The 21,800-nt window shown below is 34.2% G+C and overlaps 2 protein-coding genes across 3 annotated transcripts in view; one reads left to right on the forward strand and one right to left on the reverse strand.

Annotated features, from left to right (window-relative positions):
* Positions 1–15,962, forward strand: part of gdpd5a (glycerophosphodiester phosphodiesterase domain containing 5a) — a 38,745-nt gene extending 22,783 nt beyond the window's left edge. The window contains exons 3-16 of one of the 2 annotated variants that reach the window (XM_067397635.1): positions 218–321; positions 613–706; positions 4,387–4,446; positions 4,531–4,629; positions 4,776–4,869; positions 6,394–6,539; positions 6,823–6,905; positions 7,475–7,625; positions 7,705–7,926; positions 9,050–9,207; positions 9,668–9,815; positions 10,631–10,713; positions 11,619–11,728; positions 13,842–15,962. In XM_067397635.1, coding sequence (XP_067253736.1) covers positions 218–321; positions 613–706; positions 4,387–4,446; positions 4,531–4,629; positions 4,776–4,869; positions 6,394–6,539; positions 6,823–6,905; positions 7,475–7,625; positions 7,705–7,926; positions 9,050–9,207; positions 9,668–9,815; positions 10,631–10,713; positions 11,619–11,728; positions 13,842–13,957 — 1,668 coding nt within the window. In that variant the 3' untranslated portion in view covers positions 13,958–15,962. The remainder of the gene's footprint in view (positions 1–217; positions 322–612; positions 707–4,386; positions 4,447–4,530; positions 4,630–4,775; positions 4,870–6,393; positions 6,540–6,822; positions 6,906–7,474; positions 7,626–7,704; positions 7,927–9,049; positions 9,208–9,667; positions 9,816–10,630; positions 10,714–11,618; positions 11,729–13,841) is intronic. The other variant, XR_010896180.1, reaches the window with a different exon arrangement.
* A 151-nt stretch (positions 15,963–16,113) lies between these two features.
* Positions 16,114–21,523, reverse strand: samsn1b (SAM domain, SH3 domain and nuclear localisation signals 1b). The gene is made up of 8 exons (XM_067397636.1): positions 21,312–21,523; positions 20,995–21,069; positions 20,791–20,916; positions 19,639–19,750; positions 19,294–19,445; positions 18,073–18,279; positions 17,763–17,913; positions 16,114–16,643 (listed from the first exon to the last, which is right to left on the reverse strand). The coding sequence occupies exons 1-8, from the start codon at positions 21,363–21,365 to the stop codon at positions 16,459–16,461; spliced, it is 1,062 nt and encodes a 353-aa protein (XP_067253737.1). The 5' UTR covers positions 21,366–21,523; the 3' UTR covers positions 16,114–16,458.
* Positions 21,524–21,800: the final 277 nt, after the last annotated feature.

Here is a 21,800-nt window from a genome sequence, read left to right on the forward strand (position 1 = left end):
GACCACATGAGCGTCTATGAAAGCAATCTGGTCGAATGTGTTTTCAAAACATTTTAGACCCCGTTTACACCTGTATTTAGTGTCGTCCACTTATGATCCGATTGACCAAAACACATCTTAATGCCAGATGTAAACAGGGCCTAAGTGTCGGTCTCATACAGAGATTATGTCCTACAGTGCATGTGTGTGTACATCACTTCCTGTTTTTGCTTTTCAGTGGGAATGTTCATGGTTCTTCCTCCTCTGCTGTTCATTTCTCCTCCTCCTCATCTGGTCCTACTTCTGGTTGGAGGCTCGTAATGACTACAACGAGTTCAACTGGTGAGTTCAGCCTGGTGTTTAAGGAACCTGCTGTTTTGGAAGTGACATCAGCTGGTCATTAACTCTGGACCCTGCTGTGTGTTCTCGCCTCGAAACTGACATCAACCCTGTGATTATACATTTCTTTGCTAGAGCATGTGTATGAGTTTACTATGAGTAACTAGTTTATTTACACGGTTTACTGTTCGTTATATTTGCAAAAATTGGATTGCATAACAAGTTTCTAAATTAATTTTACATACTAAGGGTTGGAAAAACCATCTTTCTCCCTTCCCCCTTTTTCTCTGGCAGGTTGTTATATAATCGTTCAGCCGTTTGGAAGGATGGCACAGTCCCTATTCTTGCCACAACACTCACAGGATTCACTTACACTGCATTTTTAATGGTGAGCGCTTTTCTCACACGCACACGCAGCAGAGAAAGCGAGCAGTGCCTTTAAACCTTTTATTGCCTTTTCATTTTCACAAATGTCGCAAGCATCACTGTTGTGTCTTTGATTACCTTTGCATTTATGTTTGAAGAACTTAACCACAGGTTGCTTCAAGGAAACTGTCCATGGTCAGAAATTACCTAAAACTTACCTAAACCTAAAACACAAGGAGTCTGACAACAGCCGGTGCTCCACACTGTTTCTTAAAATCTCTTGGAGACACGGCCACAGTTCTTCTGGATTTGGTTTGTCTCAGTTTCGGTTTGTCTATGTTTCTTCATGTAATCACAGACGGATTTGATGGTGGTGAGCTCTGATCTCCATGTGGAGCACTGGCTGTTGTCAGACTCCTTGTGTATTCAAAAATCTCACTGGATTATTACAATTAATGGCAAAATGAATGTTTGGAAATGTGAACGGATATTTCCTATTGACACACTACAGCAAAAGATCGAAATAACTGGCTTAAAACCTTTTTTGGGGGGTTAAAATACTGACGTGCCTAAGACTTTTGCACAGTAGCCTACTGTATATAATTTTGTTTTTTTTTGGGAGTGACCATTTCCTAATCATTGTAACCATTAAAGGAAGAGATTGTTATGAGAGATTTTCACATTTTCCAGAGGACAGTCATGATGCTATGCAAAAATTTCACAGAAACGCTTAGGGCTGGGTAAAAAAATATCGATTTCTCGATTTTAATCGATTCTCATTTTTACGAACTGATATCGAATCTTAAAACCTAGGAATCGATTAGTCTAGTCTGTTTTCAGTTGATGAATGAGCAAAATATGTAGCCTCCCATCCAATAAATTGCAATCTTTGTGCTTTGTTACTTTTGATATGAAGCAAAGACTCATTATTTATTTATTAAAAAAAAAAAAAAAATACCGTTTTGGCGCTGTTTAATGTGACGTGACAGATCGCTTTAGTGCCTCAGTTAAAGGGAAGCGGCAGCATGGAGCTCATGTGAACATCCTCTCCTCTGCTTTAATACCAGTTACAGCCAGTGGCGGAGCCAGGATTTTTTCATAGGGGTGGCCAGGCGGGGGCCAGCAACCAGTCTGGGGTGGCACAGAAATCTTCATTATTTCAACATAAAAATTAGTCTGACTATAAAGTACTGAACTGTGCCTACAACACAACTAATACAGTTCATTTGTACTTAATTAATTGAGATTAGTGAATGTGACCTTTTTATTTATGTATTTATTTATTTATTTATTTATTTTTGCGTTCCTCACTTGCAGGCATATTAGTAAAGTGGCTCACACTATAGCTAAATTTCAACTTGTTCAGTCAGCTTGTTCTAGTTCTCAAAACCCCCAATAACTTGTTCTCCATTGTTGCATATCTATGGATGAGACATGCAGATAACTATATACTGTAGTTTCAAAAATTAACCAAAAAAGTAAACACTAAATTTTAAACTTTCTATATAGTCAAAATAAATAATTGCAACAGTTCTATCATACCTAAATTAAACTCAGTACAAAGAAAAAAGTGTTCTCTTTTGAATTCCCATTTACTGATGCAGAAGTCAACAGCACATAAATGCCAGAATGTAAAATTAATTATTTTAAGCATTTAAATGTTATAACTTTTGTTTGTACTTTATAAATGATTGCAAAATTAGCATCTTCTAATACAAATGCACAGTTCTTACATTTATTTATGCATTAAAAAAATTACATATCAGTTTGTGCCTTTGGCCTATATTGTGATCTGACACAGCAGAATATTTTAGTCCAGAGACATGTGACGCATAAATCTAAAATAGGCCTACATACATGCATTCACAGTTTTAATGCAGCTTTAATCGCTTTTTTTGTCATTTCATAACTTAATAGACGACAGAACTACTACTTTGCATGCTCGTAGTTTCTTTTACGCTTTATTTATTGTGAGTAAGCTAATATACCGCGCGCCATATTTGCGCGTGATTGAAAACTGCGCGTCTTGCAACCCACCAGTTGAGAAACATTTACGTAAGCTATATAATGTTCGCCGTTCACTGTTGTTAATTCTGATGAAGCTCATTCGGCACCTGTATCATTTCTGCGCGCATTTGACTTGAGCCTGGCACTGAGGCGAAGTTGGAGTGCGCGTCTGAAAAGTCTCCCGTTTTTTTGTGGTCTTAAAGAGACGGTTCTGCGTTTAAATAAACGCAATTCTTGTCAACAAAAAAATTTATTCTGAAACAGCGGTTGTGAGCGGGGTGGCTAAAGGGGTGGCCAAGCTTAGGCCAAGGGTGGCCACGGCCACCCCCTGGCTCCGCCCCTGGTTACAGCGGGAAATAAACACGACTAAACATCTGAAGGTATGTTAAAATATACAGTACAACTTACCGAAATTCGTATCATGTCTCTTGAAATCACTCAATCAGTGTTTCAACCTCAAGACGTCAATAAAACAGCTTGTAAACAATGTCACGTAACGTCACATTTACCTCAGAAAAACATATTCAGTGACTATAAACTCATTAGTCAGCTAGAAAAGTGTAACTTACTCTAGAAAGTTACCATTACATATTTATTATACTTTTTAATGTTCTTCAATATTTAATGCATGTTTGAATAAATCAGTTATGACAGCCGCAATTTAAATGTTTTTATATATATATATATATATATATATAATATATATATATATAAATATATATATATATATATATATATATATATATATATATATATATAATATATATATATATAAATATAAAAAAAACGAATTGGAGTAGAAATATGATTATGTAATTCTAAACTTTATTATAATAAAAACATCATTGAGTGTAATTTAAGTGTTTGTATATGAATAAGTTAATTCAACCTTCAATATTATTATAGTAGTAGGCTACCAACTGGCTTGTGTAGTTTACAGCATTAGTTGAGAGATTTTTCCATGTACTGCAATTGATATACTACATCCAAAATAATTGATATCAAATCGAAATCAAGTCGAATTGAAAGCATGTGAATAGTAATCAAATCGTGAAAATTTTGTGTCAATACCCAGCCCTACAAATGCTTATATCTATGATATAATGATACAGTCTCAAGAACATCTCTAAACAAAAAATCTAGATGACTTGCATGGTTTGATGACAAATGTAAGAAAGCTATAAAAGAGAGGCAAGACTTTTCTTCAGACATCCATAAACTGAAAACCTTAGCAAAATTAAGATGAGTAGAGCACAAGCAAGAAGTACAGTCAAACCAAAATGTATTCAGACACCTTGAACATTTCATTCATTATTACAGTTTATTCATTATAGTAAAAACAAAATGGTAAAAAAAATGGTAAAAAAGGGGGGGGGGTGTTAATAAAGGCCTTGTGAAACATGCCTTTTGTGTAAAAAATAAATAAATAAATAAATAAATAAATACATATTTAACAAGTTATGAAGTATACTATCTTCCGCCAGGCCGCCTTCCGTATTCAACTTATGAAGAAAGTGTAAAACTCTTGCAGTTCAAAAAGCTTACGCTTCATCCCTATTCAACTTATGGAAAAAACTGACATGACGCCAGTTCTGTTTTTCCGTAATTTGAAATACCGTGTGTGTGTGTGATATATATATATATATATATATTTTATTTTATTTTATTTTATTTTTTTTTTAATTTTTTTTCCAGATTCTTGCACTTTGTCACATTGCACTGGGGCAGCAGCTTAATTTATACTGGATCCATAAGGTGAGATGGAGCCTGTTTGTTAGTTTAAGTCTAAAACCAAACTGAGGTTCTCTATGTACATTTAAAGCATTTTATTTCTCACAGATTGTAGTTTTGGCTATTCTACTCACCACCATAACAGGAGTGGTGTCCGTTGACGATTTCTGGCAGGACGAATGGGACATTGTCATCATTTCTCTGCAGGTTGGATCAACCTCATCAGCATATTTCTGTCCATTGTCATGGAGGTTTTAATTAAAAATTAATTTAAGTTCTATTTATTTATTTATTTTTTTAACTGTAGTGTGATATTTGAAAGTCTCATCTGTCTCATGTTTTTACTGGTGTAGTTCACAGGGCCATTCCTGCACATCGGGGCTTTAGCTGTGGTCACAGCATTAGGGTGGGTCATCGCCGGTCAGGTGGTACGCGGAGAAAGATCAAGTGAGTTGAAGGTGTGGGGGGAAATGACAGACTGGGTCAGAGCCAGGATGACTATAATTTGAATCAGGCACCCCTACAGCAATAAATTAATAAATCGCAGTTAATTGTTAATTGTTTGTGCATTTTTATTCCACAAAAATCACGGTTTCCATAAAAATATTAAGCAGCACAACTATTTTAAACATTGCAAATAATTATAAATGTTACTTAAAGGTGCAGTATGTAAGATTTTTGCAGTAAAACATCCAAAAACCACTAGGCCAGTGTTATATATTGAGTACTTAAAATATCCCAAATGTTTCCAACTATTTGTAAATCATGAGAAAATTGCAATTTTAACCAAGGCTCCGGGACGTGTGAGGAGTCGCTTGTCAATTGCGTCATACCCGCGTTACCCTCGGTTTCCGGTTTTATTTTGTAGAAACCATGGAAACACTAAAGACGCTTTAATATATTACATGTTTTAATAGACAAGGGAACAAACATTTGGTTACATTTATAGACAGAAAACGAATTGTTTTATATAGCTCAACACATTTAGTCTTTTTGTTTAATTCTAATTTTCTTGAATTTTTTTGCGAGTACCATGCTTTACCATGCCTCAGAGAAAAACACTATTTTGTGAAGTACCTAACATAGCATAATCAGATGCAGCTTTATTTTTAGTAACTGTAATACAGAATTTTCTCCATCACACAATGCGTTTAATTGCATGTCATTTATCAGCACAAACCATCCAGCATTTAATATGATATTCTAAAATCGATCTATCTTACTGCAGTGTGTCTCAAACAAGTGTCTCACAGCAGCCACCGAGCGAACGCTCAGAGTAACATTATAACATCATTTTCAACACACCCAAATGTATCTAATATGATAAACAGAGCTGCGTTACCTCATACTCATGACCGGAAAAGCGGAAGCGGCACCAGCGACTTCGGCATAATAAAAGTTCCTCTGCTCCCTGCGTGTGTTGCGCAATCGCTCCAGCGGCCTCGTTCAGCTCCCACAACACTCGGTCCTGCTCTGCTTCATACTACAGTAATGTTAATAATCACATCCATGAACATGATTTCTTCCCGAGTTCTATCCCGATTGTTTCCACCGGCTGTTGAGGTGAAGACCACATGTCCCGAGATTCCGCACTCAAACTTGCCATCATCAAGCTACGCCTTTGTTTTGAATAGGACTCTAGCGACCTCTAGCGGACAGAATTTTTACATATTGCACTTTTAAGCACCGAATCGACATACTATAATGATTTCTGAAGGATCATGTGACACTGAAAACTGATGCTGAAAATTCAGCTTTGCCATCACAGGAATAAATGACATTTTACAATATATTGAAATAGAAAACAGTTATTTCAAATTACAATAATATTTCATAGTATTGCTGTATTTTTGATTAAATAAATGCAGTCGTGGTGGTCATAAAAGACATCTTTCAAATATATTAAAAAATCTTACTGACCCCGACCTTTTGAACAGTAATGTATTTTTTGACATGCATATGTTTGTTCAGGACTCCAGGTTGTAACGCTGGTGCTTTATGTGAGCGTTCTCCTGGTTTTGTATCTGGTTCCCCTCTTCATCTCTTCTCCCTGCATCATGGATCGGTCGAAGCTCGGTCCTCGTCCTGCTATCATTGGCCGTCGTGGAGCTCCAATGGTGAGTTTCATAATCCTGGTTTTCCATGCTGGAACATTGTTTGACCTTGTTTGAGCCCAAGGGCTGTGTGTCATGACTTGTTTGTGGTTACTTTCTGAAGTTTACCAACAAATGGAAAGATCTGGAATTGTCCCCGCTGTAGAGAGTAACACTTACACTTACTCTAAACATTAAGCCGATTGTACAGTGAAGCTTAAACCTGTTTGTTTGACTTCTTCAAAGGAGTGTTAAGACAGTAACTCACATTTTACACTGCCTCTCTCTCTCTCTCTCTCTCTCTCAGCTCGCTCCAGAACACACAATTATGTCCTTTAGTAAAGCACTGCAACAGAAAGTCGCTGCCTTGGAAGCAGATGTTACCATTAGGTATCCATTTTGTTGTTGACTTTCTTTATGAAATTTCATATACCATTTTCAATTAATCATCTTTTATTTTATTTTACCTTTTTGAATATGAGACAAATTGAGAAAAATATTGTTAATAAGCTTCCAACATTAGAAAAGGCCTTTATCAGCTACGTTATGAGATAGCCAATTTCTAATAAATTCAGATTTAAGATTTAAAAATGTATGTATTTTGTTGAACTATTGTTTATGATGTCTTATTATTCAGTCTAAATCTTAAATTTTAAGAATACAAATATTCTTAATAAGTTTCTAACATTAGAAGATACTTTTTGAGACAAATAATTTCTAATGAATTATGAATTGATCTAAAAATATTTATTTATTTATTTATTTTGTCTTATTAGTGAGTCTATATATTAAATATTCAGAAAAATATTCTTAATAAGTTTCTAACATTGGAAGATACTGAGCTGAATAATTTCTAATAAATTATGAATTTATCAAAAAATATTTATTTATTTAGTTTTATTAGATAAATCTTAAATCTTTTAAATCTTAAATATTGATTTAACAAAATCAATTTTCAGTCTGGATGGAGTGCCCTTTCTGATGAGGGACCGCACACTACGCAGGACCACCAATGTGGACAAACTGTTTCCTGCCCGTCAGGACAACGACGCCTCTTTCTTTAACTGGACAGAGATTCGCAGTCTCAATGCTGGACTTTGGTTCCTCAGGGTACTAAATTCTATTTCTTTCTCATTTCTATTGTCACCATTCACTGATAACAAAGATTTTGATGTTATTTGTCCCTCAGGATGATCCGTACTGGACAGCGCAGTACATGTCAGAGAAGGACCGCAACCGCACGGCCAATCAGACGGTGTGTAGCCTCGCGGAGCTGCTGCGTCTGGCTGCCAGAACGAACCGCTCTGTGATCTTCAGCCTGCGCCGGCCTCCACCCCAGCATCCCCGGCACCAGCTCTGGGTCAGTGATGCATTGAAGGTGATTCAGAGATCCAGCATCCAACCAGAACAGGTGAGAGCACAAAAAACATGTATACATTTAGCAGTGTAATATTCATATTATTCTGTCATTTCTAACAAAGTAAATGGGCAACATGTTATGAATGCACCATATAATTTCAAATAAATTCATAATTTATCTAACAATATTTAAGTTTTAAAAATATATTAAATATGTATATATGTATATAAGTCTGTATGCATTTATTTATTTTAACACATACAGTTTGTCGAAATGTTATCTTAATATTTAGTCTAAAGCTTAAATATTTCTACAAATATTCTTAATAAGCTTCTAAAATTAGAAAAGACCTTTAGCATCATTTTATGAGCCAAATATTTTCTAATAAAATTCAGAATTTGTTAAAATATATTTTTTTCAATATCAATTTATTTATTTATTTTATATAGTTTGTTTTATATATATATATATATATTTCATAATATATGTATTTAATAATTATTTTTATATAATTGTATTAATTTATGTGACAATTTCAACATTTTTCAGAATTCATCTAAAAATACTTTTAAAATTTTAAGATTAAATGTAAAAAATGTATTTATTAATTTTTATATAATTTTTTGAAATGTTGTTTAATGTCTTATTATTCTATCTAAATCTTAAATATTTAGAAAATATTCTTAATAAACTTCCAACATTAGAAAATGTTTTATCAGATAATTTATTTATTAAATTCATCTTAAAAATATTTAAGATTTACTAATGTATATATTTATTTATTTTATGTCATTTATGTAATTTTAGATTAATTCTGAATTCTAGAAATTGTTTGCCAAATAAATTAATCTAAAAATACTATCACAATTTAATTTAAAAATATATATATATTTAATCTTGTCTAATATAAGTCAGTCTAAATCATAAATAATGAGAAAAATATTCTTAATAAGCTTCTAACATTAGAAAAGACCTTCAGCCAAATCTTTTTTAATAAATACGAATTTACCTAAAAATGTTTTTTTTTTTTTTTTATAAATTTTTTATATATAGTTTATTTAATATAAATTTTGCTTTAATATTCTGTGTCAGTGTCCTAAATATTCAGAAAAATATTTTGAACAAGCTTCTAAGATTAGAAAAGACCTTAATAAGCTACTGTTTCTATGTTTAGGTGATGTGGACACCTGACTGGTACAGGAAGAAGGTGCGTGCAGCAGTTCCTCTCCTCCAGCAGGCGTCAGATGAGAAACTTCCTGTGGCTGAGCTGAAAGAAAGAGGGATCAGTACTCTGACCCTGCACTACAGTCAGGCCAGAGCTCAGGATATCAGGTACACACACGCAGAGATCCGCCTTTCTGAATCCGTATTGAATATCATACTGAAAGCATTTTGCAGTGAAATATAACATCAGATGTTCTCAATGCCTGTAAAATCATAGTATATTAAAATAACAATATGTAATTAAATGCGATACAGTTATTGGAAATAACAGCTACACTTATTTTAATGGATGTATTTAGATAATTGATGGGTCTTTTACTGATGTTTTATTGTTACTTTTATTACTTTATTATATTTTATAATGCTTTGTTTTATAGTTTTATATTTATACAATATATATTTTAATGTTTTTAATGTGATTTATATTTTTGATGCATTATCTATTCTTCTATTTATAATTTTATTCATATGAAAATAGAGCATGGGGTTTTATTCTGCAATACTTTTACGAAGCACACTTTCTCTCTCTCTTTCCCTGTGTGTGTGTGTGTGTGTCTGTTGTGAGCAGGCAGTTTTCTGGCAGTAATGTGAGTGTAAACGTGTATCCAGTGAACGAGCCGTGGCTCTATTCGCTCATGTGGTGCAGCGGGGTTCAATCTGTCTCCTCTGATGCTCCACACATCCTGAAGAAAGTGCCTAATCCTATCTGGATCATGGTACTGATCTCTCTCTCTCTCTCTCTCTCTCTCTCACTCTCTCTCTCTCCCTGGCTGAATCCCAATTCATACTTCTGTTAGCTCCTATGGTCACAGTCAAGCAGGCCTACACAGAACCCTGTGCAGTTTTCCACAGATTTGGAATGCCTGTCATTCAGTCCTACACATTGTCCGCATGTTCATTTAATGACTAATTTGATTATGCCGTAAGATTCCAAGGAGGATGTAGTGAATCTTAGCCCTGTTTAACACAATTTTTAATTTTCCTCTAAAAATAACACAGAAAATGTGCAAAAAGTCTCTAAATTGAGTCTTGGCATACTTCATAATATATGATGCAAGATTAGCAATCCAGTATTAGGAAATAATGCAACCTAGTTGCATACATTTGCATCAGAAAAACGTCTGTTTAGTACAAGAAAGTGTGGCCAATATCATCTCCAAGAAACATGCATACTACTAGAAAATCACTATTTGCATACTATTTTTAGACTGAATATTTAGACACCATTACACAACATTTAAAAGTTTAATAAATTAAATTTTTTGTAAAATTCTAGAAGTATTTATATATAAATATGTGTGTGTGTGTGTGTATATACATATATATATATATATATATTTTATTTTCATACATGAAAAGCAGAATCAATCTCTCTCTCTCTCTCATATATTATATATAGGTTTATTTTATTCTATTCTACCCTCTGTTTTATTCTATTCTATTCTGACTGTATTGTTTTTCTCCTCATAATTTCTTTTATGTATTTATATTGATATCTAATGGCAGATTGCTGCTAAAACATGTTTTGTAGAGTGCAGATGAATATGGCCTGATATGGATCACTTCAGATTTAATCTCTTTGGCGATTGTCATTGGCATTTTCATATTTCAGAAGTAAGTGCATCTCCTTTATCACGTGCTTTGAGGTGTTTCTTAAAGGGATAGTTGACCCAAAAATGAAAATGTTGTCATTATTTACTCACCCTCATGTTGTTCCAAACCTGTATGAGTTTCTTTCTTCTGTTAAACACAAAAGAAGATATTTTGAAGAATGTTTGTAACCAGACAGTTGACTATTTCCATCGACTTCCATAGTATTTTTTTCATTTAAGTCAATGACTACCGTCAACTGTTTGATCGATTACCAATATTCTTTTGTGTTCAGAAGAAGAAAGAAACTCATACAGGTTTGGAACAACTTGAGGATGAGTAAATGTTGACAGAATTTTCATTTTTGGTTGAACTATCCCTTTAATATTTTTTAATATTGGAATCCGTATGCTTTTGCTGTGTCGGTAGAGGCTTTACTGTCAGATATGTTGTTTTCTGCACTCACACACATTTGCACGAATGCCTGCCTGATTTTCAGAGCAGTCCTCGTCGTTAACGTTAGATTTTTTTTGTAGTTAGCATGCTTGCTATATCTTAGCTGGGCGGCTGGATGCTTTTCAACTGATGGCTCTGCTCTTTTCTCTTTGGCAATCTACTTTCCCTCCATCTTCTCGCTGTCCTCTGCTCTTTGCATGTGCCTGTCCTCCGCTGCACGCTGAAATTGCTCAGCTATCACCTGATCAGGTAATAAGGATGAGTATTTTAGGGACAGAATTTTTGAACATGCTGTTAGGTGGTTTTTAATTATTTATTCACATTATCGTTCTCATGTGCGTTTACCTCAGTTCTTAGCTCTGTTCTTATCTCCTTTTAAGTTGTCAAATATCTCAAGATGTGATGCTTGGTTTCACAATAACATCCAGAACTTTTTGGCACTTTCAGAAGTGTGTCGTCATCTTTTTCCTCAGGTGGAAAATGAGTGGAATGCGCAGCTACAACCCTGAGCAGATCATGCTAAGCGCGGTGCGTCGGCCGAGCCGTGACGTCAACCTTATGAAGGAGAAACTGATCTTCTCAGGTGAGATTCACAGCTAAACTCTGAATAATAAAGCCACAGTACAAATGAACATTCTGTGACCTTATGGCTGTTGCACGTCGCCTCCTGGTGGCAGTCATAATGCACCGCCAATATCAGTGTTCATATCTGCATATGGTAACACTTTACAAAGTGTTTTTATGTCAGGTGGTACAACCAAATAGTTGTATGTATATACTCTAGTTGTACCACCTGACACGGAAAGTGTACCAACCTACCAATACTTGAAATGAACAGTTTTTACCGGTATTTGAGAGAGATCTACAAACTTTTTCACTCCACCGCAAGGATCAGTTGGAGTCCTCTGGATGATGCATTATGTTTACTGTTATTACCTTGTCAATTCATAATAAAAGAGCCATGTTTGCAGTTGTGCCACCCTGACATTTGAGAATATACAAATTGCTGGACAAAAGTTTTTCAATTATCTCAACAGCTTTAAAACTACTGATATTTATGTTTATATGAAAGGTTTCAAACTTAAAACGATGCCATAGTATTCAGTTTTTTGTTTTTTCTATCATTAGGAAACCATTTTAAATAGTTTTCCTAGTCTGTTCATTTGTTCGGACAGTTGCACCACCTGACATTTTAGGGGTTTAAGATAAAACATAAAATAATATGTATTATTTAAAAGTACAAAAAAATGTATATATATATATATATATATATATATATATATATATATATATATATATATATATATATATATATATATATATATTATATATATATATTATATATATATATATATATATTATATATATATATATATATATTATATATATATATATATATATTATATATATATATATATATATTATATATATATATATATATATTATATATATATATATATATATATATAAACAAAATAACATAATTTTAATTATATATACTGTGTGTGTGTGTGTGTGTGTGTGTATAAAATATATATAATGTGTATATATATATGTATATATGTATATATATGTATATCTTAGGGGTGTACCGGTGCACAAACATGACAGCTCGGTACGTACATCTGTATTGAAGTCATGGTTCGGTACATGAGGAGGAAGAAAACTAAACATGAAATTGCTTCTTTTTTCTTTTTTTTAGTAAAAAGTGGTTTATTGAACAAATTGTGTCTCTCTTTAAATAATTCAATTATAATTAACGTTTTCTTAAGGATAAAAAAAAAAATCTATCTCCGTTATTGCTGTAAAATATATAGGGAGCCTTTCCTCGCACATTACTATAATATTAAAGGTTACATTTAACAACAGAGCCCAAACTATTACATTCAGTTGATATCTATTTTTAGATATAATCCACAAAAAAAAAAAAAGTAAATTGTACATAAGGCAGGTTTTGGAACTTCTAAATCTAATTATAAAATAATTTTTCAATTATTTTCTACTCCAATTCATTTTTTAACTTGTTTTCATGACAAATTTATTTAACATATTAAATAGTTAATACATTACTAACGGGGAAAGTAAATACAATGAATATATAAGCTAATATAGTGCATATATTTAGTGAAACGCTCCCCTCTAGAGTTCATTTCTCTAGTGAACTAACATGCTGTGGACACTAAATGACTTGCCTGAGGTAAATGTAATGCTACGTGAGATATTATTCTCAAGCTGTTTTATTGATGTTTTTCGGAAGTTTAAAAACTGGTTGAAAGATTACAAATCTATGCATAGATCGTCTGTTGTTGTTCTTCTGCGTTTTTTCCTGTTGTGGCAGTTAGCAAACAGTGTTGCATTACCATGCGCACCCCCTTCTGGATTGGAGTGTGGATCGCCTGAGGCCGACTGTATTCGTCATCTGACTGTATCCACCGAACCGTGACGTCTGTACTGTGACCGTTCGGGACGAATACATGTACCGTTACACCCCTAAAATTGTGTTGTTATTTACAAATGTTTCTATTTAAGGCAGATCACTGTGCGCAGACACATATTGTAATATTTTATTGGAGTATAAAAATGTTATTGTGGGCTCTGTGAATGTTTATTCGTTTAAATAGAGACCCTATATCACCCCCTAGTGGAGAAGTCTGCCCTGTGAGTCTATTAAGTTCTGTGCTCTTTTCATCCTTCAGAGATCAACAATGGTGTCGGGAGCACAGACGAGCTCTCCGTCTACACAGGAAACGGACTGGACGCGTACACACATGATGATATCATGACGCCCGCACGTCATACAGCGAAACTTTAGTGAAGACTTGAATTCATTTTATGGAATGAACATCTCATTATTTTAGACCGAGTTGCTTTTTTGAACGCTAATCTCTGATGGATGTTTATTTTGAACGTTTTTCGTTGGTTCACAGACTCTCTGGGGAGTGTATTCAACTGATTCAGTGTTCTGCTTTGATGCCTTATGTGCTGATGTATTTTTTTCTGTATAAAACCATATTTAAAATGGAGCTGAGTTATTGTGCACTGTACATTTTAGAGTCCAAACTGTTCAAAGCAGGTAATAAAAGTGTCCTATTATTAATGTTCTTGAAGAACAGACTGAAGAATAATGGATTTAATGTTAAAGCATGCAGAAATCATAGGTTCAGAGATGTTTTGAGCCCCAAACTAGCCCACTTGATTGTAGGCTGAGACGAATATTTATTTTTTTATTTATTTTATTTTTGTAACATATCATTTGCTTCCTGATGATTCATATCTCATTGCACTAGCTTAAAATCATCTTTCTTCTACATTGCTGTATTGATGTCTTTTTAAGTGATTGTTTTTTTGTAATGAAATCTCTTGTTGAGAGTGTTTTTCCATGAGGTTTTGAAGTGAAATATTATGTTTGAGGAAATTAATCAGTATATCAGGTGAATTCAGGTAATTTGGGCCACTTAAACTAGACCAAATCATCCTGTGCTGAAGTAAAGAGAAAAAAAAAGAAAAAAGTTTTAGTCTCACAGAACGATACTTTAGCTTTAAAATGTCTAATTTTGTTAATTTAAGGGGACATTTACACGACACCATTTTCAACTAAAAATGGTGTTTTGGGTGACTCGCACTTTGAAACCTATTTTTAAAAGTTTAAGTTTTGAAAACCATACCGTTATCATCTCCCCGTAAACTACAAAAATGTGAATTTGTAAAAAAAAAAAAAAGGTGATGTCACGTCCATGCATATTACATGTTCAGTCTATAGGCATATAGCTGTTTACAAAGTGACATCACCAACTACTGGACTGGCACCATAATACAGCGTTTTTAGTCGTTTTTTGCAGATTTGTGTGAACGGGGATCGTTTTGACAACAATGTCATGTCGTCTGTATGCAAAAAAATACAATTTTTAGTACACAGTTGTCATGTAAACGTACCCTAAAACATAAAAGGTTTTTTATTGAATAATTAATGGGTAATACATTGGCCATATTCATTCATGAGCATAAAATTTGTGCAACGTTCATGCGGCCAGTAAGATTAAAAAATAAATTAATACTTTTACTCAGCAAAGATGCATTAAATTAAACAAACATGACATTAAAGACACTTATAATGTTACTAAATATATCCATTAAAACAAAAATACTGTTCTTTTGAAGTTTCTATTGATCAAACAATCCTAAAAAAATATTAATATTAAAAATGTATATTTTTCTGGTTTTCCAGAAAAATATTAAGCTTAACAACCATTTTCAAAATTTATAAATGTTTTGTGAGCTGCTAAAAAATCAGCCTTGCATCACAGGAATAAAAATGTATTAAATAGAATTGTAATAATAATTCACAATATTAATGTTTTACTGTATTTTTAATTAAATAAATGCAGACTTGAAGAAAATTTTTAAAAATCCTACTGACCCCAAACCTTTAAACGCTAGTGTATAGTCATTACAGGTCCGTAGTTTATGCATATTCAAAAATGAATCAAAGTTTAATTGTTTGAATGTGCATTAACTAATGATTAATAAACCATTATAGAATGCCATATTTGTTAATGTCAGTAATGGAAGTTATTATAAAGAGTTACCAATTATTATGCTTTAAGATAGAATTAAGCAAGAACTGTGTGATAATGTTGCCAAACTGTTTTTTTTTTTTTTCAGCAATTATATATATATATATATATAAATATATGCCGTTAATGTTTTAAATAATAGTTTGCTTTTTTATGGAGTTAGTAAATGCTCACACTAGATGGCAGCAACAAATCAAGACTGACTGGTGTGAATGACGCACTGTTTCAGTTTCAGAGTATTTCTGATCTTTTTGTTTCAGTGACATTTTTAGTTTCAGGAAACCACTGCCATAAGCTCTGTACCAGTAACTATCAGTATATTAATATGACTGGATATGTAACAGATGAAAATAGTACAATATAAAGAATTATTTTTATTGCATAAAATAATACATTTGTAATCTCAGTAGTTTCTTGTTTTGTCTAACATGTGCAAGGCAAAGTTTAAATGGTTTACAAGAGCAAAGTTGTACCTCTCTTACCATATTTACAGTATATTTACATGTCATCTTTAATGTCTGTATATCTCTAATAACTTCACAGTGTCCATGACGTGAGAGTCCAGTGTCATCAGACATCAAAACTCCTTAATGCAACAGATCAGAAACACAAAGGCTTCTTTACACAGTCAAAAAATCCGGCCAAAATAGGTTGTGGTCAGCGGGTAACAGTTGTTGCACCAACCAGAGGCAGACGAGGGCAAAAAAAAAACAAAAAAAAAAACGTGCTGGGCTGTGGTTTATGCTTCTGTTGTAGGTGGGCTGAGAGGGGCCAGCTGGGTCTCTGTGTCCTCTTTACTGTTGTCTGAACAGTCTGATCCGATGTAACAGCCCGAGTCTCTGGGACAGTCGCTCAGTTCGACTTTGACTTGTTCAGAGGGAGATTTGGGCTCCTCATTTGTCTCTCCCAGATTCTGATTATTATCTGTATTAGAAAAAAACATGGCTTTCACATCAGGCTGTGGTCTGTGGTACACGCACAGACGTAACGATAATGTCATCGGATGATTGTGCATAAATATTCATGAATTACTTGGAAGTATGTCTTATAACACGTAACACACGCAATGTTTTTCTGTGTATTGCAGCATTTGGTGTAGTTTGTGAGGTGTGGCTGTATGAGATGAATACCCACAAACTCACTGCTCAACACTTCCTGTTGGGTCTTTCATCACATGCAGACGACTGGCCTCAATGACATTCACTTTTTTCCACTAGCAGCATTTTTTTTTTTATTAAGCTACGCTAATTAAAAAAAAAAAAAAATCTGAAACTCCTTTTCTAGTCATTGTGGACAATTTTAAAGATATTTAATTTTTTTTTAAACATCAATGTATTCAATTTTTTATTAAAAAATATTTTTTTAAAGTTTATATTATCTATTTAAATATATTTAATATTTTATATGTAAAATGTATTTACTAAACCACGTTTTATTTATACATTAATCTTATTAAATTTTTTTATTTAACATTCATTCATTTTATTTAACGTTCATTATTTTATTTAAATATGACATTTAAAATGACATTGTTTTCTCATCTTGTCCTGTGGTTAATTTATTATGTCATAAACAAAATTTTATTAAAATATTCTGTAAAAAAATTCAATATTTTATATTATTTACTTAAATATAACTTAATTAATAATATCTTATTTATTTTATTTAAATGTAGTATTTAATTTAAAATATATATATTTTAATTTTTTTTTATGCATTTTATCTCATTTTTGTTTTGTGTTCATTATGTATATCACCACAGTTATACAACTGAGGGGAAGAAACTAGATTGTTATCTGAGGAAAGACGTGTGAAAACTTGAGTTTTCAGCTTGTCGCTTCACCATTGTGGCTTTTAATGAGGTTTGTTTTTGAGTTTCTGAAACGATCAGAGCTCTGAGGAGCTCATCCTACATCACCCCTTTAACTGAGAGAGATTTTTTATAAAACTGAAAATTCAACAACATGTCTTGGAAAACAAAGATAGCATCATTTATGTGGCATTTGCTGACATTTTTAAATATTTTGATGTTCACCCACTTACATTCAGTGTCCTGCAGGCTTTCTGCTGCCGCTAACAGCAGGTGTCTGTGTTCAGGGTCGGTCACATTCAGCTCTACAAGGTGCTGCTCCTTCAAATCCCGAAGATCTTCCACCGTCTGATACCCGTTCAACAGCAGAGACGAAATGTGCTCCTGCGGTAACAAATTTGTCTGTTAAAGTAGCACCAACTTCACAGATAATACATAACATCCTGTTTTTGAGCTGTTTGAAAGTGAATTGGGTGTTTTTGGCTCTTCTGAATGGTGCAGGTTGATCATCAGTGATAGCGTTTAACTGTACAGTTTAAGCACCTCCAGATTGAGTCTTTCCAGAAATTCCTGAAGGGTTTTGGGTCGAGGTCTTCTGCTCCTCCGGTGAGAGCGAATCCTCGGTTCCGGCACACTTTCCTCCACCAGCACGTCAACGTAGATGAACTTAAAGCTTCCCACTTTACCGTTCAGCATCCCAGTCCAGATTCCCATTGCAGGTTTACTGATGATCTCAATAATATCTCCCACCTTAAAAACAAAAAATAATACATGGCAATTGAACAACAAAATGCAAATCAATCAATCTGCTGAGTTTGTTTCTTGTCATCTCAGGGTGTTTTTACCTCAAGTTTGTGTCATACAGACTGGGAACAAAGTCAGAAATAATTCTAACATGCTGATTTGGTGCTCAAGAAACATTATTATCAATGTTGAAAACAGTTGTGCTGCTTAATACTTTTACGGAAACCATCAAACACGTTTTTCAGAATTCTCTGATGAACAGAACATTCAAAAGAACACCATTTATTTAAAACAAAAATTTTGTATTGAGTTAGCACTGCTGATTTGAGTTTGTTTCTTTTCACTTAAAGGGATAGTTCACCCAAAAATGAAAATTCTGTCATTAATTACTCACCCTCATGTCATTCCAAACCCGTAACACTTTGGTTCATCTTCAGAACACAAATGAAGATCTTTTTGATGAAATCGGAGAGATTTCTGTACTCTCCAGTGACGGCTTTACCACTTTGACACTTCAAAAAGTTCATAAAGAGAACGTAAAACTAATCCATATGAATTGAGAGGTTTAGTCCAAATTTTCTGAAGAGACACAATCGCTTAATATAATGAACAGATTGAATCTTTTATTCACATATAAACATTCATCAACTCGCACCGTAGTTGATGTGGTAAACAGAAGCTCGTGTGCAAGAACAAATTAGGTTCATTCTTCCGCAGGTTCGATTGAGCTTCTGTTTATGTTCGCTGATCAATGCTTATATGTGAATAAAAGCCTAAATTCAATCTGTTCATCATATAAAGCGATCGAGTCCCTTCAGAAAATTGTCCAGAAAAGTGTCAGTTGCGTAGCTTTGAATGGAGGGACAAAAATCCCTCAAGTTTCATCAAAAAGATCTTTATTTGTGTTCCGAAGATGAACGAAAGCCTTACAGGTTTGGAATGACATGAGGGTGAGTAATTGATGACAGAATTTAAATTTTTGAGTGAACTAACCCTTTAACATCTCACGTTGGTTTTTACCTTGAGTTTGAGAGACTCTGTGTCATACGGACTGGGAACAAAGTCAGTGTGGACCTTGGCTCTCCCGCAAAACTGGCCTGTGTAGGGCACTTCTTCTTCTAAACGCAGGCTGTCCCTGTTACTATAACCTTCAGAGCTGCTGGTCACGCCACCTAAAGCACCAAGAAATGCAAAAACAACCAGTGAAACACAAACCACATGGTTGAAATGTCAAGAGCACATCTGCACCAAAATGTCATTTCAGCAAACAGTATGTTTTTGCTCGTGTGGTAGCTCTGATTAAATTGCACATCAGAGCTATGGTCCAATAATAAGTGGTCTAATAGTTGTAGAAGATCAGCTTACTAGATGAACTCTGGCCGCTGTGCAAACTGAACAAACTTTCCATGGAGGGGTGACAGCCTTTGGCCAGCATACCGTCCCCGACTTCAGCCACCACAGCTTCAGTCTCCTCTCCCTGTGAAAAACATCAACTGCATTCGTGAGCAGAGAAAGTCTCAGGGAAGTGTCCCAATCAAAAGCTGATACGTAACAGGTCTTCAGGTACCAAATCAGGTCGTGCGAGGCCGCGGGCCGCTCGAGGGAGAAAAGTCTTTAATCCCCGAGAGCTGCGATGCCATTTTTACCTCAGACACGGGAGCTGCATGTAATCCACCCACACAAGCTCCTCAGAAGCTCTTTATAGTACAGCGGCAAATAAAGGCACGCTGCTTCATGAGCTAAATAAATGAGAAAACTACAGAAACGTTGGGCGTTCTTGTTTTTACTGCTTTAATACCTCAGACTCACACTGCTTACTCAAGATAAGTGTTGTAGGAGAAACTTTCAAGTTCTTCTAAGAACTTTTACTCTTTGCTTTGTACTTTTTTTGATGTTTAAAAAATAGTTTTAAACCCCAATTGATGTACTTTTTCCAAGCCTGGACATCACTTTTACTGTAGATTTTTACAGTTAACCTTTCTGTCATGTATCAAGTCAGAAGGTTGCTGTATAATTTACAGATTTTCTTTCACATATAAGCAAAGCTAGTTTGAACCTACATTATAATCAAGTCTTCATTTTTAGTTGACCTGAGGAAGATTTTCAACTTAAAAGTTGGTCTTTTCCTCACATAAAATCTATTGTGTGACTCTGAACACTTGGAATATAACATGCAGGTCATACACACTTTTTTGGACCTCAAAAGCCCCAGACCATATAATATAAAAGAGCATTTTGGACATTTTACAAATTATTTGTGCTCAAAAGTTTGTTGAACAAAGCTTTTAAAAAACCTAGAAGTCAATTTGCTTATCTGAACAACTTATGATGCAACATCAAGTTCTCAAAAAGAACTCAAGAAAAAAATGTTATAGAAAAAATGGCTCTTCATAAGAAGAGCGTTCTTTGCTGAACATAAAAAAACGTATTTTTTAAAGAGTGCAACAACAACACGGCTGGTAAGTTTTGATGTTGTTTTAAAGGTTAAAGGTGCTGAACTGTCAAGCAAGCGCTCACCGTTTCCTCTGACAGGGCTTTCGTGTATTTCCGGCCCATCTTTTTACGCATGGTCAGTGAGATGTTCTTCATCTTCTTCCCGAGACCTCCTGATTTACTGGGATCCACCTCAGCCGCTTCCATGGGCTAGTTCAGAACAAGTTTTTTTTTTCAGTACAAGTTCAGGTTTTTTATATGTGCATTATCGAAAAGAGAAACACTCACCAAACTTTCTCCCTTATCTTCTGCCTTGACCTGGGTGTGCTGCTGTCTGTCAAAAATCCCAAAACTGGTGGATCGCTGAAACAAAAATGAACAAAATAGGTTAATGGTGGGCTGCTTCACACCAGTCTTCTGGTCACAGAAGAGATCACTAATGGCCAACAAAGTGACAGTTTCGCATGGCTTTTGTTTGCAAACAGACAAGGTCAAAACAGAATAATAAACTGTTAAGTGAGCGAACTGTTAGTACTTGCGTAATGTATCATTTCACCACAAAAGATGGACCAACTGTTTGTTTTTGGAAAAGAAAAAGGTTTTACCTTAGGTTTGTTCCTTGATTTGTCAGAGACATTTGATGGTTTCCTTTGAAGCATTCTGTCAATTGTGTCAAATGTTTTTTTCTCTTAAGTTCTCCTGACAGAAAGCAGCTCAGCTCTTATTGAAGACACCAGCACCGGCCTGAAGCAACTCACACATACAGCCGAGTCTAAACACACTTCCTCAACCGCACAGGATGTGAGCGTCTACTGACATCTCTAATCGGTGACTTTAAAGTGTCCTCATTAACGTCACCAGCGTTTTAGAGCACAACGCGGAATTAAAGTTATTGTGATGTAATTTGCATGTTATCTGTATAAGAAATCATTGTAACTGAAAGTTTAATTTATTTATTTGATCAAAATACAGTAAAAACAGTAATAGTGAAAAATATTATTACAATTTAAAAGAACTGTTTTCTATTTTATTATATGTTAAAATATAATTTATTCCTGTGATGCAAAACTGAATTTTCAGCATCATTACTCCAG

This window comes from Chanodichthys erythropterus, chromosome 10 (assembly GCF_024489055.1).
Source record: "Chanodichthys erythropterus isolate Z2021 chromosome 10, ASM2448905v1, whole genome shotgun sequence".
In the NCBI taxonomy this organism is placed as follows: Eukaryota; Metazoa; Chordata; class Actinopteri; order Cypriniformes; family Xenocyprididae; genus Chanodichthys; species Chanodichthys erythropterus.

Excerpts from the sequence above, each read along its gene's own strand:
- samsn1b (XM_067397636.1), bottom strand. The coding sequence starts at position 21,365 with ATGCTTCAAAGGAAACCATCAAATGTCTCTGACAAATCAAGGAACAAA. Across the intron at positions 20,917-20,994 it reads AAGATAAGGGAGAAAGTTTG|CCCATGGAAGCGGCTGAGGT; the intron begins GTGAGTGTTTCT and ends GTTCTGAACTAG. Across the intron at positions 19,751-20,790 it reads AAGCCCTGTCAGAGGAAACG|GGAGAGGAGACTGAAGCTGT; the intron begins GTGAGCGCTTGC and ends TGTTTTTCACAG.